General features: G+C 40.8%; 1 protein-coding gene across 6 annotated transcripts in view; it reads right to left on the bottom strand.

Annotated features, from left to right (window-relative positions):
* Positions 1-18,596, bottom strand: part of STAG1 (STAG1 cohesin complex component) — a 152,196-nt gene that overhangs the window by 42,485 nt on the left and 91,115 nt on the right. For all 6 annotated transcript variants that reach the window (XM_071751944.1, XM_071751942.1, XM_071751943.1 and 3 more), the window contains 4 exons: positions 15,918-15,991; positions 10,168-10,291; positions 4,097-4,195; positions 1,478-1,557 (listed from right to left, as the gene is read on the bottom strand). In XM_071751944.1, coding sequence (XP_071608045.1) covers positions 1,478-1,557; positions 4,097-4,195; positions 10,168-10,291; positions 15,918-15,991 — 377 coding nt within the window. The remainder of the gene's footprint in view (positions 1-1,477; positions 1,558-4,096; positions 4,196-10,167; positions 10,292-15,917; positions 15,992-18,596) is intronic.

The following is an 18,596-nucleotide window of genomic DNA, read 5'->3' as shown; positions in this document are numbered from 1 at the left end:
TTCATACAAAATCTTAAATGGTTGAATATTTACTCTGAGGATCTTTGGTTCAATTTCTGAAGACACTTTGAAAGAGGCTGTAAGACTGAAAGCTTGTCTGATTTCCTTCTCTCCGTTGTATCAATGTATACTTATAAAATTAGGGAAAAAAAGTCATCATAGCTTACAAATCTCACCTGGTTTTATTACTGAGACCATCACACTGACTACAGTGCACACACTGTAAGGTGCCAAATGCTCAGTATCAAAATTTAACTAAAAACATAGAATGATCTTGCTTTAGTGGGAGAGTGGGATGGTCTCTAGAGGTCCCTTCCAACTGATAATTCTGTGATTCTGTAACACCTTGCTTAAACTTACTTACTTCTATGGAAATACCTGTTTTCATCATGTAACCAAAGACAAAACAGAACACAAAAAAAGGTGTACTGGGTAATTTGTTACCTAAAATATTACTGTGTTCCCAAATGTTATCAATAATGTACTGAATAAACCTGTTCTACATCTCACTTGTGATCACAATTCTTATATTTGCTTTAAAAATGTAACGGTAGATACAGCATTTCCCACCTTCCTAATGTTACACATCTAATATCTGTAAAGCAGAGCAACCCATAAATTAAAAAACAAACCCCAGACTTCTTTACTAAGAGGAAAAGCTAGTCTAATATTTCATCCAAATTCTGTGTCCAAAAATGTTCTTCAAAGCAGAGCCACAGGGTATTAAGTATGATGCAGAAATTCTGCACAGCTGTTTGTAAAACAGATTTTCTTGGACATAGGTTTGAATGAGCATCTAATCAAAGCATAGGGAAGCTCCTCCACTGCCCACTCTGGAGGCTGTTGTGGGCAGCCTGGTTCCAGCAGTCAGTCCGTGGGATGATCTCTGGGCTGGATCTGGACCTTTGCCTGGGAAGACATTGCAGCTCTGTAAGGAAAAGCTGAGGGCCTGGCTGCATGTCCCCTCCAGCACAGCCAAGTGTTTAAAACTGCAAGTTGCCACCTCTCCAGAGCCCAAAACCAGGGGTGGGTGCAGCTAGCACCCTGCCACTTTAGTTACCAGACAACTCTGTTCTGCTGTGTCAGGTAACCAAATCTCCTCCCACCGGGTCTTTGCTCAGTTACCAACAATTTAGCACATATAACTCAGCCCAGGTACTTGTTTTGGGTGGGACAATCATTTTGCCCCTGGCAAAAGTCTAAACACCCCTTGGCATTCTTCTACAGCAATGGATGTGCTAATATTCCCAAAACACCAATACATTTTTACACTTTGCCTACTGCATTTCCATGAGATGTAACACCTTCAGCTTTGTGACCATATTACTATCCAGTCTGACTTCATACAAAGTGTAACACAACAGATTCACTTCACTACACAAGCCTAGAAATGAAGTCAGTTAAATACTGCTGGCTTAGGTAAACTAAGTGGGTTTTTACTTAGGTAAACCCAAGTGGGTTTTGAAAAAATACTCACTGAAGTATGAGGGTGACTAATCGAATGGCTTCCACAGCAACATCATACTCCTTGTCAAGTGTCATTGATACAATGCGATCCTAGAAGGGAATTATTACAAGTGACAAAGCAGAAACACACATATTGAGTGAAGAACTCTACGGATTACTCTTGGGGAACAAGATCTTTCACCTAGCCACGTGAAAGCTCTAAATAGCATTCAGCCATGTGATGCACACTGTAGGAAGCTGCGTGCACGATGAAACAGGGGTGAGAATGTGTGCTAAACAAACATCCTCATCCGTGTGCACATCCCAGGAAACACGTAAGCAGACTGCAGAGGTGAAGCTTTGCTCTGGGCCTGCTCCTGTTGAACAACTCTCCTGAAAAGGGATCTGCTTGGGCTGGATGGCAGCTAAAAAACTGTCCTGCCTCATCTGCCTGGAAACAAATAATTTTAGAGCCACGGAAGTTACATATACACATATTTGGAAACACTGTAAAGGAAATTACACCTGGCTATACACACCCCCATACTGCCTATAAAGTTGTGGCCTTCAAATCTGGCTGCACCTTAAGGTTTGAAGCTGATCCCTTGAATGACACCACAGACCTTCTACTGTAGGAAGGTGGGAAATTCCATGGTTTGACTTTGAATTTTCCTATGCTCCTTCTAGTGGAGACAAGCACAGCACTTTCCAATCAAACCTTATGATTTCCTAATTTCTAAGGCCCCTGTAGTTATCAGAAGTCTCCTAAGGGTTTCCCTCTCTTTCGCTTCAGTTTGCTTACTGGCAACCAAAAATAGAAGTGATTGCCATATGTTGCCCTCTGTCTAGGGAGAATTTCTACCCATCCATAAAAATGCAGTATATCCTGATGTTCTCTGTTCAACTGATCAAATAAATGAAAAGAAATTGGGCCATTTGAAAATAAAACTTTATTTCTGTGGCCTGGCATGCTCCAGGATGGAACTAGGTACTACAGGACATACTGGGACTTGAAAAAATAGCAGTCAGTGACTGGAAAAGAAACAAGGAAGTGTTAAGAAACAACAGTGAGTCACCAAGAACAAATCATGACAGAATAAAGGCGTTCATCTCTTTTCTCTCCTGTTCTGGATATTAAAAGGCTGAAGCTGAGTATCAAGCAACTGAGGCTTATTTCAATACTGAAATTTAGGAAAAGTATGCAAAGAATGCTTTGTGGTCATCTCAGTGTAACCTCTCAACAAAACCAGTTCTGTAGAGGCAGCCTGTGTCACTGACTGAAGACCCCTCTATCAGTCATCATTAAGGTCCTGAGAAATTAGACACATTTAACTGTTCATCTAGACAGTTTCAGAGAATCCATGAGTCCAATCACTTTCCAAACATGAAATTCTGTTAATGTATAAGAAAAAAAAAAAAAAAAAGCTGTCAATTTTAGTCCCAAAAATCTAAAGTTAAGGAGATTATTAATAAAGAGTCTGTTCTATAACTATAATTTTAGACAAAAAAAAATTTAATATCTAGACCTTATATAGCATCTATAGCATCTATATATAGCTATAGCATCTTTTTTCTCCCTTTCAAGTGAATCTGGTAAACAGCTGATTACCATTATGGTTTTATGAATAGTTTGCACACAGGGAACTTTTCTATACTTTTGTGCTTTCTCAGATCAAACTGGAGGAGCTAATAGCAACTGCAATGACTGACAAAACCACTGTAGTAGAATAAAATCTACTGTGAGAAGTTTTAAAAACTCACGCACAGAACTTTTTAATGAGTAATTAAATCACTTCTTTTTTAAATAGAATTTTGCATCGGTATTATAATAATGATTGCAATTAAAATAAATTACTGTAGTCTTTATCACAGTTCTGTGTTCTGCAGAACACAAAGCAATGGTAAAAGGTGCCAACCAAAATGGTGACAGTGTCTGAAGCCTTTCCTCACAGAGCATCCAAACAGCTGCAGTGACAGCATTGCTACACTCATCTTGTGAAATAAAGCAGCCAGGCCACAAAGTTAATTAACAGCCATGTTCTCAATGAGGTATTAAGCAAAAAGTCAGTGTGTTTGTGCTAGTAAAAACCCCCATGAAATACTCCTCCAGTATGTATCTACTTAACAGGACAATTACACTCAGGGGGCTGTTAAAAGCACAGTGTAAGCTCCTGCCACAGGGCACTGTACTGCATAGAATATTGTGGTGGAGATCAGTCTCTCTCCCTCCAAACACAAACACATATTCATCTCAAAAGCTGTCTTAAAATCAATCTTTTGTTACAGGCTGTAACTTCCAGATGTATTTTAGACTGTGTGAAACACCCAGTACACATCTTTAAAATTCAATAAATCTAAAATTAAATAAGCACAAGCAGACTGAATAATTACAATGTATAGACTATCAAGAACACAAACAGATAAACAAATGACCTGGCCAAACCTGACAGATCTGACAACATAAACACTGCAAAATGAATCTGGCTTCATCTCAGCATTCAGTAAGTTTTACAACTGCAGCTACAAGCCTTGTCACAAACAGATGAATTTATTTTTGCATTTAATATACATGACTCAAAGGTTGCAACAGGGTAAGACAGACAATACTTTTATTTTCTGTACTCCTTCCAAAAAAGGTATTTCCTCTTACCTTGAATCTGTTAGTGAACAGCTCCAGTTTTGGAAATAACTCTCTGTTGGTATACAGACTCTGCAGAGCTTTCAAACACTTCAACCTCACTTCACCTTGCTAAACAAAACACACTAAGATTAGCTGATATAATACCTCAGTCAAGTGCACATGAATATTAAATCATATCATATTGTAATTTAAAACATTTAAAAATTTATGCAAATGAGTTACCAAAGCCAACTTTGCAATTCAGCTAAAACCCACAAACCACATGCAGCTGCCTACAAACAATGCTAAATTTTCTCCCTGTGTACATACATAATGAATTGAATTTGCCATCAGTTAAATGTCTGTTGCTGCTTCCTTTTAAAGTAGCTCCACAAGAAGATGAAGAAGGTAGCAAGTAAGCTCAAAAGAAAGAGGTATGATCTCCAGGTGGTTGGTAGAAAGCCACAGTGGGAGAGAGGACAGGTAGCTTCTGCCTGCTCTTTGGTGGTTACATGCAATGCACAAGTGTTCAGAGTGCCACAGGGTGGGCTGTGAGTAGCCCACCCAAGCAACCCAGACATCTGGGCATTGTCTTGCCTTTTCCCAGGGAGAAGAAACAAACAATGGATTCATAATTCCAAAATTTTCTACATCATCTCTCTCCTTCCAGGAAAGGCCCAGGCTGAAGGATGCAAATGGTGTGAGAGCCTCCAGTGGGGAGCAGGCTACTGCCACAAGATGGGTGCCCTCATGCCCCCACCCAAAGAGCCCAGGGGAAGAGGACCAACTTTTGTCCATCCACCTGAGCTGTGCCAGTGGCTCACCCCCAGCAGCTGTTTTGGTAGGATTGCTCTGCTCAGGTGGGCTGCAGGCAGGAAATGTGGGCACCACCAGACAGGGCTTATGGATCAGGGGTTGTGGCCTACGGGAACATGGAGGACAAGGAGAAGGGTTGGACTGCTCAACTGCACGGTCTCGGCAAAGCAGGGATTTGTCTTGACAAGTATTTGTAGGTTATGAAGACAAACCTGCCCAAATACAAGCTATAGAGCTCACTGCAGTGTCAAATGCCATCTGTGTGAGTACATTCCCAAGTCTAAGGCCCTAAGCTGCTCTAGAAGGAACACAATGGACTGAACTTCATTGATGAAGCTCCATACCTGGAGGGCTTCACGGCAGAGCCTCTCTAACCTAGAATTAAGTCTGTATTTAAAAACCTGCTTGAGGGAAAAACTGAAAGAACATTCAGAGGCTGACATAAAACCAGAAGCTAAGAATATTTGCTTTTACATCTTTTTCCTCCTTCTCACCTATTTCAAAAATCAAAATAGAAGATAAAAGGACAAAAGTTGAAGAAAAGATTTTCAGAACAACTTTTCCTTCAAGAATTATTGTTGCTGAGAAATCATCTCTCTATATTTGTAAGGAGTCTCTGAGCACTCATGTTCTTCTCTGGGGAGCTTTTTGACTACCACAGAGAAAGTCAATGAGATGAAAGTTACATTTGAAGGATCCATTGCATGATCTCTAAAGGTGCAGAAAAAAAACTTTTGAAGAGAGTTTATATAGATGTGACCAACTGCTAAAGCAGCACAAAGAAATGCTGCCTGTCATTTTTCTTTTAATGGCACCAGTGTCACAGTACCAGCATCGGTGCCTCTTGTGCTGTGTGGTGCTCAGCATGACCAGGAGCTCTGGAGTCATCACTCACCAAAAGCATGGGATGGATTTAGCCACTGAGGATCAGTACCAGTTCTGGCATCTGGTGAACACTACAGAGCAGCAGTGAGGTAGCAGGCAGTCTCTCAACGTGAGGCAGTCTCTCAACGTGAGGCAGTCTCTCAACGTGAGGCAGTCTCTCAACGTGAGGCAGTCTCTCAACGTGAGGCAGTCTCTCAACGTGAGGCAGTCTCTCAACGTGAGGCAGTCTCTCAACGTGAGGCAGTCTCTCAACGTGAGGCAGTCTCTCAACGTGAGGCAGTCTCTCAACGTGAGGCAGTCTCTCAACGTGAGGCAGTCTCTCAACGTGAGGCAGTCTCTCAACGTGAGGCAGTCTCTCAACGTGAGGCAGTCTCTCAACGTGAGGCAGTCTCTCAACGTGAGGCAGTCTCTCAACGTGAGGCAGTCTCTCAACGTGAGGCAGTCTCTCAACGTGAGGCAGTCTCTCAACGTGAGGCAGTCTCTCAACGTGAGGCAGTCTCTCAACGTGAGGCAGTCTCTCAACGTGAGGCAGTCTCTCAACGTGAGGCAGTCTCTCAACGTGAGGCAGTCTCTCAACGTGAGGCAGTCTCTCAACGTGAGGCAGTCTCTCAACGTGAGGCAGTCTCTCAACGTGAGGCAGTCTCTCAACGTGAGGCAGTCTCTCAACGTGAGGCAGTCTCTCAACGTGAGGCAGTCTCTCAACGTGAGCAACCCAAGCAAGGCAGATAGGAAGCACACCTGTGAGCATCTGGTGCTCACCTGGCCTGCCAGGAGACTGCAGCCAGAGGCTGCCAAGCACCCTGAGCCAGGCTGTGCCCTCCTGCCACTCCCAGCCCTGAGGGACAAGACAAGTGAGTGCAGGAGCAGGTGAGAGCCAGGTTGCTGGTCCCTCTGGCTGAGAGCAAAGGCCCCCAAGCCATGGAGGTGGAGCAATCCCTGGAAATCACTGTCCTTCTAGGCAGGCAAATGATACCGGGGGGATCTCTCTGAAAGCAAAAGGCTCTGGTTTCTGCACTGCTTCTTAAGGATGGGGCTCTTCTCTTTGGAAAGGGAAGAATCCCTGCACATCAGCTTGCAAATCCTTTTAAGAAGGTTTTAAAAGAGTCAGCATAGATGAGAGACCCACAAGGGAGCATAAACCCCAACGACCGGGACAAGAACCTGAGAAGGGCAGCAGTGAGGGTGTGCACCACACCCCAGACCAGAATGGAGAAGCAGCAATGGGCCACAGACCATTATCATGCCAGACACGAGATGTTCCCTGAGGAACTGTGGGAATCACCCAAGTCACCTGAGCTTTTCACACCCCAGACACTTTTGAGGAAATGAAACCCAGCAGAAATTCCCTAACTAGCAAGGAAGTAAGTGGGTGGGAATGGTATGTTTGGGTAATTCCCAAGAAACTTACACCAGGTAGAACTGCAAACAGTGATGCAGAGCAAGGACAGGAAGAGGTTCTCTAAATTAAGAGAGAAACTTATTTAACTGATTAATTAATAAGGAGGTCAAGCACAGGAGGAATAGAAAAAGCAGAAGGAAGACAAAATAAAAAAGGCCTGGGCATGGTTTGGAATGGACACAAGAGGCAGCAAAAACTTTCTGTAAATATCTTTGCAGCACAACAGAGAATAGTCGGTTTGCTTTGAAGAGAAGAAAAATAACTGTCACTTTTTATGTGCACATACGGTAGGAAGAGAAATAATAAAATTAAAATTACAACACAGATTATGCAGTTTCAGCCAAGAAGAGCTTTTTAGTGGGAAAAACAGTTAAGCACTCAAATCACTTCAGAAAGCTGGGGAATAACCAACACTAGAGTTTTTATAGAAAATGTGACTGTCTGTGAGAACCACTGCAGATCTACAGGGAACTCTAGCTTAAAAAGGAAAAGAATTAAGCAAAAATGTTTCCCAGGCTGGACTTCAGCCAGATTTTCTGCAATTTTGAAGTTCTAGTGAATGTTAGTCAGTTTAAGGCAGCAAATATTTGTGACCATGCAATACCTTCAATTATGTTAGAGAAAATGAGCATTAGTTCTTAGTTACATCTATGTTATTAGTCACATTTGTACTTTACAAACAGAAGGAACTTATCTGAAAGCCTTGACACTTTCTAAGTAAACAGTGGACAAGATATTTACATTGTCAGCATTCTAAAACTAAGACCTTCTCTTCTCCTGAGTTTCATCTTCAGAAAAATATACTTACTTGGGGTTTTATATAATTTTTTAAATAAGAAATGCTTTGCACTAATGCTTAACTGTTAATGCATTATTTACAATTTGAAATTAAAACCTAAAGCAAAAATATGAAATGTTTATCAACTCTGCTTAATACAAACAGCATTTAATTTTTTCCCTAATTCTGTTGAGATAATCCTCCAGACACTTCCAAGACATGGGAATTAAGGTGCACTGCCATGTGTCTGCTGAAGCTCCAGACAAAGGCTTAGGCCACACAGGAATTACAACTTTTTGAGCCCCTGGACTCACAGATTAAGTATTTTAAAATAGATGGGTGGTCCAAGAGAGCCAGCAAAGTAAATTATCTCTTTCCAAACTTTATGTTTCTTATTTTGGATCTGTCCAATTCTTTTTTTAGTGGCTAAGAGTATTCTGCTTTCTTTAAAAATCTATCAGCTTTCTGTAATAGATAATAAATTTTCTCAGCTCTTTGCCCTAACACATTTTGCAGAGTACAATGTTTGCCTTCTTTTTCCTCTTGTGTAGAAAAACTGCCTGATTGACTGGGTATCTTCAATCCCACGATTTAAGGCATGACCATGATACATTGTGCTGTATTTTGATGCTCTAGTGTGGTGTATATTGAGGTAAAGAGCTGCCTAATGACTGAAATAGTTACACTGCCAGAGAGAAACAGGAAAATATCTTGCAGTAATCAGTACTCATGGCAGGAGCAAGCTGCTGTGCTCTCCCTGCACATGTCCCCTTAATACCATTTATGAAGAGATTGCATCATCTGATGCATTTTTTTGTTAAAGCTTAAGCTTTCCCAAAACTAAGGAAATTAGGTGCCAAATATAAAGTTAAACATTCAGAAGTTTGGAAAAAAATACAGCTTTAATTTCTATATAATTTTTATGAAAACAAGGTCCATTTTTTCATCCTTAAGATGCCATTACAATGAAGTATTCCTCTTCCAGAGGACTCTGGGTTCATTCCTTTCACAGAAATAGACAACAGGAATGTGAAGCAGGAAAAGGCATTTTCTTATGTGTTACGAACTGGTTTAAGATCCAAAGCTGCCCAAGTATTTAGAGACTGAAACAGTTTCCAAACAAGTTCCATGCAACAATGAGGCAGGTGTAAATTAAGATTGGTCAGGTTTAACACTTCGTTAAGTTTTTTTTTACTTTTTAAATGCATTTGTGTTACAGTTTTATGTTTTAAATTTATGCCACCAGACCCCCAGGAATGAAAAAGAAGGAAAGACAGAACTAGAGAGCCATATTCAAGTCAGAAAGTAATCAAAGCCCTACAGACATTTACCTGAAATATACGAAAGAGAGAGGATGAAGACACAAACTAGACAGCTTGCCCAAATCAGAGAACTAAACTGCTGTGTCCTGTCTCTGAAAGGCTACGCTGGATGTAGCATTTCAACAGCACAGGTAGGTCTCATCTGTTTGCCTTGAGCAAAGTTAGCAGAAGAGTCTGGAGTGCAGCAAGTGTTTCTAGTGGTTTTGGTGGGAGTGGGAGGACAGCCAGCCTTAGCTGCTGCTTGGGGTACACAGAAGTGCAAGTCCTGCTCTGCTGGTTTTAGCAATGGGTGTGGGAGCTGTGTGGTACTCAAGGCCAGCTGCCACCCAGCAGAGGAATGTCATCAGAACTAAGAACTGTGGTGAGACAGGAAAGAACTTCTGGACAGAATTTTTCTTGCTTCTATCTAGTGTTTCAACATTTTTTTGAAGATAAAGCTTAAGAGAAGCTAGAAGGTCTTAAGGGAAAATGAACTGATGAGAACTCCACTGGATGTAGAGCCAGGGATGTCTGCTGGGGTCCCAGAAATGTTCTCTCTCCTCTTTTGGGCAACATAAATAGAAGGAACATCTCGAAATCTCCTTTCCAGTCTGTTTCAGACACAAATCTTCTCAAGGGTGGTCTGAGAAGAAGTGTCTCTTGTAATCAGAAGAAAGCACCACAGAAGCATTTCCATTAAAATACTTGTACAGAGACTGCAACCACAAAAAGCAGGCAGTCTAGGGGTTCTGTATGCCAACTTAAGTGAATACTTGAAGTAAGATGGTTGAAAGATAAGTAACAGACACAAAAAAGAACAATCTCTGATAGATCAGAGATGATATACCAAACATGCCTGGGGTAGTGTAACACCTCCTACCTGCAGTACAGTCTACTATGCACAGCAATACACAGCACTTACCCTGTCATGTAGTGTCCAACCAACATATTTTAAATAACTATCATTCAGGAAGGCATCACTGTACATTTTCATCCAGACACCAATTTCTTCAATACAGACAGCTCTAATCTCAGCAATAGCATCACTAATAAGGAAAAAAAAAAAGAATTAACCATATTATAGGCACATAGCATTTACTTTTCATTCCCATCACCCTAGCTGTAATAATTTTGTTTTTACTTTTAATGAACTTCAGTATGTAAGGCCTGTCACTGTTCTCACTCCCATCTCGCTATCCTTCTGTTCCTTTATCTCCTTGAACTCACTAACGTATCTAATAATTTCAATATTTCTACATTCTGATATGATATTGCAATTTTCTCAAAAACCTCTCCCCCTAGATTGCTTCTTCCTCTATTAATCCATCTTTTATCTCCGTCTTCTCAAATCATGACTCCAAGCTACAAAACCTCCTCTAGACAATCACCTCTGACACACTGTCACCAACATTTCCTTAGCACCCTGTCCAGCTAGAGGTGCAGAACAATTCCCAGGTGCAAAAAATTATCTGGTCTCACCCAACAAGCCTGCCAGAGAAACACATCTTGTATCGTGCACTGAAAGCCCCAGTAACAAAACCCAGAAGAATGTTTCCATTCCAGCATTGGTTTCTTCCAGTTCTCTTGCTTTTGTTTTAACTACATTCTGGCTGTGGCAACTGATGGAAGAGGCACAGAGGTATATCTCAGGCAGACTGATCAGCTGCTTATTAAGGTGGGGCAGCAGGAAGCTGTCTGGAGAGATCACCTGAAAAGATCAGGGATGGAACTGATTTGAATCTGCATGGCACTTCCGTGCCTGCCTGACAGGGAGCAGGGAGGACTTAATAATAATGAACAATGGGAAAAGGGCCTGGGGCCATCTGGCCCTTCAGCGATTCCATCTCTGAGACATCTGTTATGCTGAGAAATCACTTGTGCTACTCCAGCTGGCACTGCTTCCCAGTGCAAACCTTCAGCTGTACTGACAGAGGAGCATAAAGAGCCACTGCACAGAAGGGAATAGCTAGTGATTTGCAAACTCTGGCCTTGCTTACAATTGAGACTCTTCCTCTGTATTTTTATTTTAAAAAAACAACTTTTTCAAAAAGTCTGGAAAAACATCAATTTCATTCTAATACAGCATCAATGGAGCCCAAAATGCCATCTCATTTGTGACATTAAAAAATTAATTCCAAGCTTCAAGCAAGAGAATAATCACAGAATTAGAGGAACTGAATCGTTCCTAAAGTCTTCAATTTTACAAACTATAAATAGAAGTGCTCAATCTTCTGTTGAAGAAACTTAACAAAATCATGTTCAGTCCATGCTGCAACTGCCTGTGTGCTTCCAACCTTCAGACTGACCCTGCACAAGAGATGCCCCTCTACTGTATGAGATGTTCCAAGGTGAAAACCACAGGAACACAGCGAACCATTCACACACAATGAGATGGAAAACTTCTCCAGTCAGCTCTCTGGTTTTATCATTCAGTTTCAAATTATAGGGAGGAAACTGTTCTGATGTAACAGGATAAGACATGGATTTCAAGGTAAGGTACAAACGTGCAGTATCCGTGTCTCTCTGCCTCCGTGAAACACACTGACTCTACCAACTATCAAAAAGAACCATTAAAACTGGTCTGTCCAACTCCCTAAAGCCTCTCTGATCTCAAAAACAAGGTAACTCTCAAGACACAATGTAGACAAGCCACATTACAAGTGGAGCAGGGCATTAAATAAGCTACTCCTACCAGGGATTTCTCAAGTAGGTTTTAGATACTCTAAGGACCAATGTGGTACAATATTACATTCAATATTACATGACAAGAACTGCATTAATTAAAAAAGGCAGCTACCACGAAAACAAGTTTTAATTAAAACTAGGATTATATTAATATGTAGATATGTCTAAGTGTATCTTACTTCACACTAAACTCAATCAGCAGTTCTCTTTCTATGAAATTATTTTCTAACCTTTCTTGAAACAAAAGAGATGAAAGAAATTGGAATGCAGGACTTGAAGAACCATCTGTAAGACTAAGAAGTATGAATGGAGAAAAAGAGGGAAGCCACATGTGCAAGAACACAAAGTAGCCATGAAGACATTTCCACCAGGGGATGACAGCCTGACTACTCACATCCAAGTAGGTTATTTCACCACCTTGTAAATTTTACTAACTGTGAAGCATTCTGGAAGGATTTAATGGCAATCCTAAAAAGAACCAAAGTGTCAACAGCTATTTAATCATGCAGCACAGCCAGACAATAATCAGGAAATTTATCTTTTCTGGAAGAACACATTCAACTTTCTGATTCTTGATTCAAAAGCTTCTCTGAGATCCCCAAGAAATCCAGACACTCACAGAATCACAGAACTCATCTTCCAGGTGACTGCAGGACAAGTAGGAATCATTTGTCTTCTTGCAGGAATCATTGCCACAGATTCCGTATCCATATGATGCTCTATCAACCTTGATACAGCCAAAAGGCCTTTACACATCTGCTCTGCATAGGACCAATTGCTTCCTATTAAGCTAGAATTATTTTCTTATTAATTTTTACACTCTTAAATATATTTCAGCTTCTTATTGTCACTTCTTTAGTTGGTCAAGGTCAATTCTTCAGTGTTTTGAAAGTATCTGTTATTTGTGAGTGACACAAGAACATATAGATACTAATCATACCAGCACTGGAACTACTTTGGAAAACTTAATGCATTATTAATCATAACTATAAATTAGTGACCAAGTTTGCATTATTTTTTTGATGTTTCTAGAAGGGAACAGGATATAGGCCAGCAAAGAAACCAGAATTAATGCCGGATCTACAAATATTAGACATAAAATGTATTTAACCTTCTTTTCAGCAAAAAATGCTAAGTAATGGCTCTGCAGTGAGTGGGGAACCCCTGGCAACCATCAAAGAAGCTCTGATCTGCAGGTACAATTGAAATGAAGATACAGGCCTTCCCTCCTTTTATATGTGTATGTACCCTGCAAGCAATTTTGAGTCTGCTTAACTTCAGACCAAAAAAAAAAAGGTACTTTTCAGATCTCTGACCTACCTACCAGTATGAAGTATCTGACTACTACACACACAGGTACTACTCATACAGATGCAAACCTGCTTATTCTGAGATCAGGCCACCCAAACATCATCTCTAAGGCCCTACGCATCCCTTGCACCATCAGTTTTTGAGTATTTCCAAGGGCAGATATGCTACATCCTCTCTGGACAAGCCTCTTTTCCAGAGGCTCCTCCAGGCTCTGCAGTGCTGCTCACCACAGTCACCACCATCTCCACTGGTTTTATATTTGCGAACATGAGCACAGCAACTTCACTCTACCACCATTTACTCTTACATCTTCCCTTTGATGCTAGCCCTCAGCTTTAGAGGTTATTAAAAAAAAACATCAATGGACAACCAACTATAAAAGCATACAGAAAAAGAGATTCAGGAAAGAATAAGGAAATATGCAATGGGGCAGGTACATCTCTCGCAGGTTTATTGAGAAGATCTCAATTTTTGACCAAATTTGCTGTAAACACTAAACAATCACTGTACCTAAAAAATAGTTTAGCTATTTCTGCTAGTAATTTTGTGTTGTGGGGTTTTTTTTAATGTGAGCAGTGAGTATTGAAATCTTCCAGTAAAATGGAAACCAACCTACAGAAAGATGTCACCTCACTGCAACATGAACTTACCAGTAGGAAGCCAGCTGCATTCTGAATGAAACATTTCTGGGGGCTTTTTGTTCAGATCAAGCACTTGCTATTTGAGCTACAGAGGTCACTAAGCATGAATCACTGTGGTGGAGTCTGAAGGATATTATGGAAAAGGATTTATTCTCTAGAAATAATCAAAATAACATTCTTTTAAAATGATGAACACTTGTGCACGGTCTGAGGACTGTAGAACGATGTTTCTAAATAACTTGAACTGTCAGAGAGAATGAAAGCTTAAGGAACATTATGGTAGCAGGTATTAGTTTGAAAACTTTTCCTTTTTTCCCCCCTACCCTATGCCCTGGTTCTCTCTTTAACTGGCACATTTTATTAAAGGTACTTTTTCCTCTGGGTGTGCTCGTACAGCCAGGACTGCTGCAATTTGAATTCATCTTCTCTGTTGCCTACAGATGCCTGATATTTGGGTGTTATGTTGTTACAGCCTCTCTTAAGAGTTTCACCCAAGTTAAGGAAGCTGGAGAGATGATGACTCCTCACTAAGGTGGCCCATGGGGGCAGACTTGGAAACTGTCACTTCTGACCCTCTCTAAGGGGTGGCAAAAGTGGTGCCACCCACCCTGCCCAGAGCACACCACTGCCTGACTGAGGGCAGGCAACCCTCTGGGTCAGTGAGCCTGGGCAGGTTTTCCAGGGCACAGAGAAGCAGAGGTTATTTATTTGGCCTCTCATATTACAGCACTCTCAGCAAAATCAGGCTTTTACCAATGGTGGCAGGAAGCACAAGAAGAAATCTTGGTTACAAAAGGAGGATTCAAAAATAAAGGAAAAAAAAAATAGAAACAGCATGCAGACCATCAAAAGGTAGAGATTATTTCCAATCCCACACAAGAGTACGTGCTACTAGGGAAATGTTTTAAGTTGACTTCTTGTTTGATACAACATGCTGAATTCTGATGGGACAAAAGATAGAAACACTCTTTGCATTTAATTTCTTCAACTTTACTGCATACAGAACATAAAAGCTGCTTTCATAGAAAAATATAATGAATGCTATACTGAGCAAGTATCCTAATATTTACCTGTTGACTTGGTACACCCATCCTTCTCTTGCCTTGTAGACCTCAAGGCTCACTGACCATAAACCTTCTTTCCAGTATTGTGCTCAGGTACTGAGGATTCATGCTCCAGCTCCACTGTGCTGTTCACACTCACACATTTCTCAGCACCAGGTTTCCTGCACACTAATTACAAGAATCCCTCCACCCAGCTGAACTAAGGGTCCTCTTCACCTTTTAACCCTCTTCTCAAACACCCTTTCTTGTTTCGTGCAATCCTGCTTAAAAGATTTCATTAGTGATAAAGTTTTCAACCGGAATTTAGATCTGAGAGGTTAATTGCAAAGTTTACCATCCTTGAATTTTATCTTTTGACTTCAGTAAGTCAATTAACATTTAAAAGCTAGCTGCAACCAAACTGCTAAAGATGCTGTGAGGTACCCTGTAATGCAAAACCACCCTAAATCTGTTTTAAAAGACTACAGTTCTCTGATAAGCCATACTGCAAAACAGCAAGCACCAGTCTAGATCCACTGGTTTGTACAGTAAAGTTGTAGCTGTGACTAAAGTGTATAAGGTAGAAACAACAAAATTTGCCACTTACACTTCAGACAAAAGGAAATGCAGAGCAGAGGTACTCAGTAACCAAAACTCCCTCTTATGATGTGCAGAGGTCATTTGATTATTCTTAGGGTATATCACATCTGTACTCTCATCTCAGGCAACTTTTCAAAACAAAAAGATTCAAAATCTGTCTCCACAACTCTAAAGCTGTTTCACTAAATTGAAATAAAGCTGTGTGGATGGCACTACTGTGTAATTCACAGGGGGTTACACTAACAACTAACACTTCCATAACTTGTGGGTTTGATACCACTTTTGGAGCATCTAGAATATTGTATCAGAAGAAAAACCCATACAGAAACTGCCCCTGATGTTACTGGTGATTTAACTTTGTTAGCAGTCTACTGCAGCATACATTTTCTTACCGGTATCTGTGGACAAATATACCCTTAAAAATTGAGTTCATCATATTTTCAATTTCATCTTGGTTTTCTTGTAGCTGTAAAACATAAAAAGAAATAAAAGATCACTGCTTATTAGAATTTGATATTCTACAGCTCCTTATTGGGAAACATTAGAAGACGATGGAAGAGGTATTTAAGGACATTAGTAAATTTAAATTAATGTAAAGGTATTAGTAGACTCACCATTGTCTGCTTTTCCAGCACATGCCTGTGTTGGGGGTGCATACATACATACATATACGTATGTGCAATGCCTAAATGGAAAACAGTTCACATTCTCTGCAAGCATCAATTAATTTAGTTTCAAATTAGTCCTTTCAAATGGTCATCACCATTGTTTCTGCTACTGAAATTTTGGTAAGTAGAGACAATGTTCAGTAGTGGCAGCAGCCCAATACTCACAGTCCAAAAGGCAGAGCCACGAGTGAGCAGCAGCTCCAGAAATGAAGCTGGTTACACACCAGGAATCCCCTCAGAAAAACCCACTGTCCTATTTAAGGGAAGTACTTAAGTATGTTCTCAATCTGCAGCACAAGTTGTGTTAACTTCAGCACCCATGCTAATGGAGTTTCTGATCCAGGGAGTTCTCCAGAATCAGAGCAGGGGTGCTTGGCATTGGAGTACACCTGGCACCCAGGCAAAAGAGTGCAAAAAACCAAACCACTCTCAAACAAAAAACAAACCTGAATGAAAGAGGTGTTACGAGCTTGTTTGTATTAATGAGAGTGTTTTTTCAGAAACTTAATATTTCTTGTTTAACATGAGGACACTGTGTAAGTACAACGGAAAGCTCACTTTGTGTTGATGAACATGTTAATACATCCTAAAGGAACCTCCTGGAATCAAGTGAAGCTTTCTCAACTGTCAGCTCTGTACTAACTAAGTATGCCTCAGTTACACCAAAATTCAGCTTCGTTAAGTAAGATGCTGCCAATTTTATACCATCAGCTTTTGGAGCATAACTGCTCCTACACTCAGAGCCACCTTTCTTCCACCAAGGTGTTTCTGCCAGTCAAAGCAGAACACCACAACATATTCGAGTGGTAATTTTTCCACATGTTCTGTATGCAAACCACAACAGAGCCTTGCTTGTGCACAAAAAATAATTAAAGCTGTTTAATTAGGGACATATGTGTTTAACAGAGAAAACATCTTGCAGCCAGAGGCAGAATGACGAGCGGCTGCTTTGCCTTCCTGCACAGCACAGGCTCATCAACACTTTCACCTAGGGGATAATATTTTTCAAACCACATTTATAAATATTTTTACATGTAAGGACTAAAGTAGTTTGCAAAACTCAGTAAAGGAAGTCTTACAGTTTTCTACAGCGTGGGGAGGTGCTGTCTCCATTTTGCATGTGGGGAAACCGAGGCACTGAGGGTTCTCTGCTCCACTGCCAAATGAGCACCAAGGAAATTGATTTCTTAGCAGAATAGGTTGTGTATAAAGGGCAAAGCTGGGTGCAACACCAGCTCTGCGTGTGCCCACATGCTGGCTCACGAAACAAGCATATTCAAACATTATTTTCAGCATCAGCTCAACCCAAATCCGGGCAGACTAAACACTTCTTCACAAATACATAACCCAAAGGGCAGTGTGACTTCTGAATTGCTGTGTAATTCGTTGAATTTGTGGGCTCCAAGCAAGTAAACAGGCACAGGAAGATGGGGCTGGAGCCAACCTAGTATGGACTGGGGAGTAAAATGAGGATGGAATGAACTAAGAAGCCTCCAAAGTCATCTGAGAAACTAGTGAGGCTCTGAAAGGGAAAGCTCCTGAATATTAATTGTTAATATAAAAACACACCACAGAAGAGAGGTGGGAGAGACCGAACTTGCTGAGCCATGAGAAGGGGAAGAAGAGCGTACTCTAACATTTCTCTGATGAGAAGTTGAGCAGCACCCTGCAAGGATAAGAGGCACGGATGAAGGGACAGCAGCGTTGGCTTCCTCCCTCTTATTCTGCAGGGATTTGATGGCTGGATGTAAACACAGTAAGTGATCAGCTACACAGCTGATAGGGGGATCCAGATGCTGCGGCAGTCCTGGTGGACCAGGAGAACCAGAGATTCCATAGGTCTGGGTGAGATCTCTTTTAGTTTTCTGTGCTCACATTTAAGAGACAATTCTCAAAGGCACCTTAGTTTCAGTAATGAATGAGCAACTCTTTGAAAAGGATGAATTTTCTCCAAAACTTACACTGGTTTTACACTTCCAGCTTTTCTAGATCACGTACTTGAATCTGTGTACTTAACTTTAGGCACCTTGAGACCATTTGTGTCTTGGGATTCCTCCCAGTGCAAAAGTGATTTAAGACTTCTCCTTTAAACCTAAGTAAAACCGGAATCATTCTCTTCTTGACTCTGCAAATATTTTGAGAAGCTCAAAAAGACATCTATGAAAAACCACACCATTTCAGTTACTACCAGCAGTAACTAAACCACAAGTTCCTCTGTTCTGTGGCAGATTGTTACATAGATCACCCAATTTACTTGAAAATCTCATTGAGGGGAACAGACCTTCCCACACTGCTCTCAGACGAGGTACAGAGAAGATGACATGAGAATGAAACACTTCAAAGTGTTCCTTCTCCTTTACTGCAGATGAACTTGTCACACTTTTTTTTGCCAGCTGTCCCTGT

The sequence above is a fragment of the Heliangelus exortis genome, chromosome 9 (assembly GCF_036169615.1).
Source record: "Heliangelus exortis chromosome 9, bHelExo1.hap1, whole genome shotgun sequence".
In the NCBI taxonomy this organism is placed as follows: Eukaryota; Metazoa; Chordata; class Aves; order Apodiformes; family Trochilidae; genus Heliangelus; species Heliangelus exortis.
The sequence above is the reverse complement of the archived record's forward strand: the minus strand, read 5'-3'. Positions and strand labels throughout refer to the sequence as shown.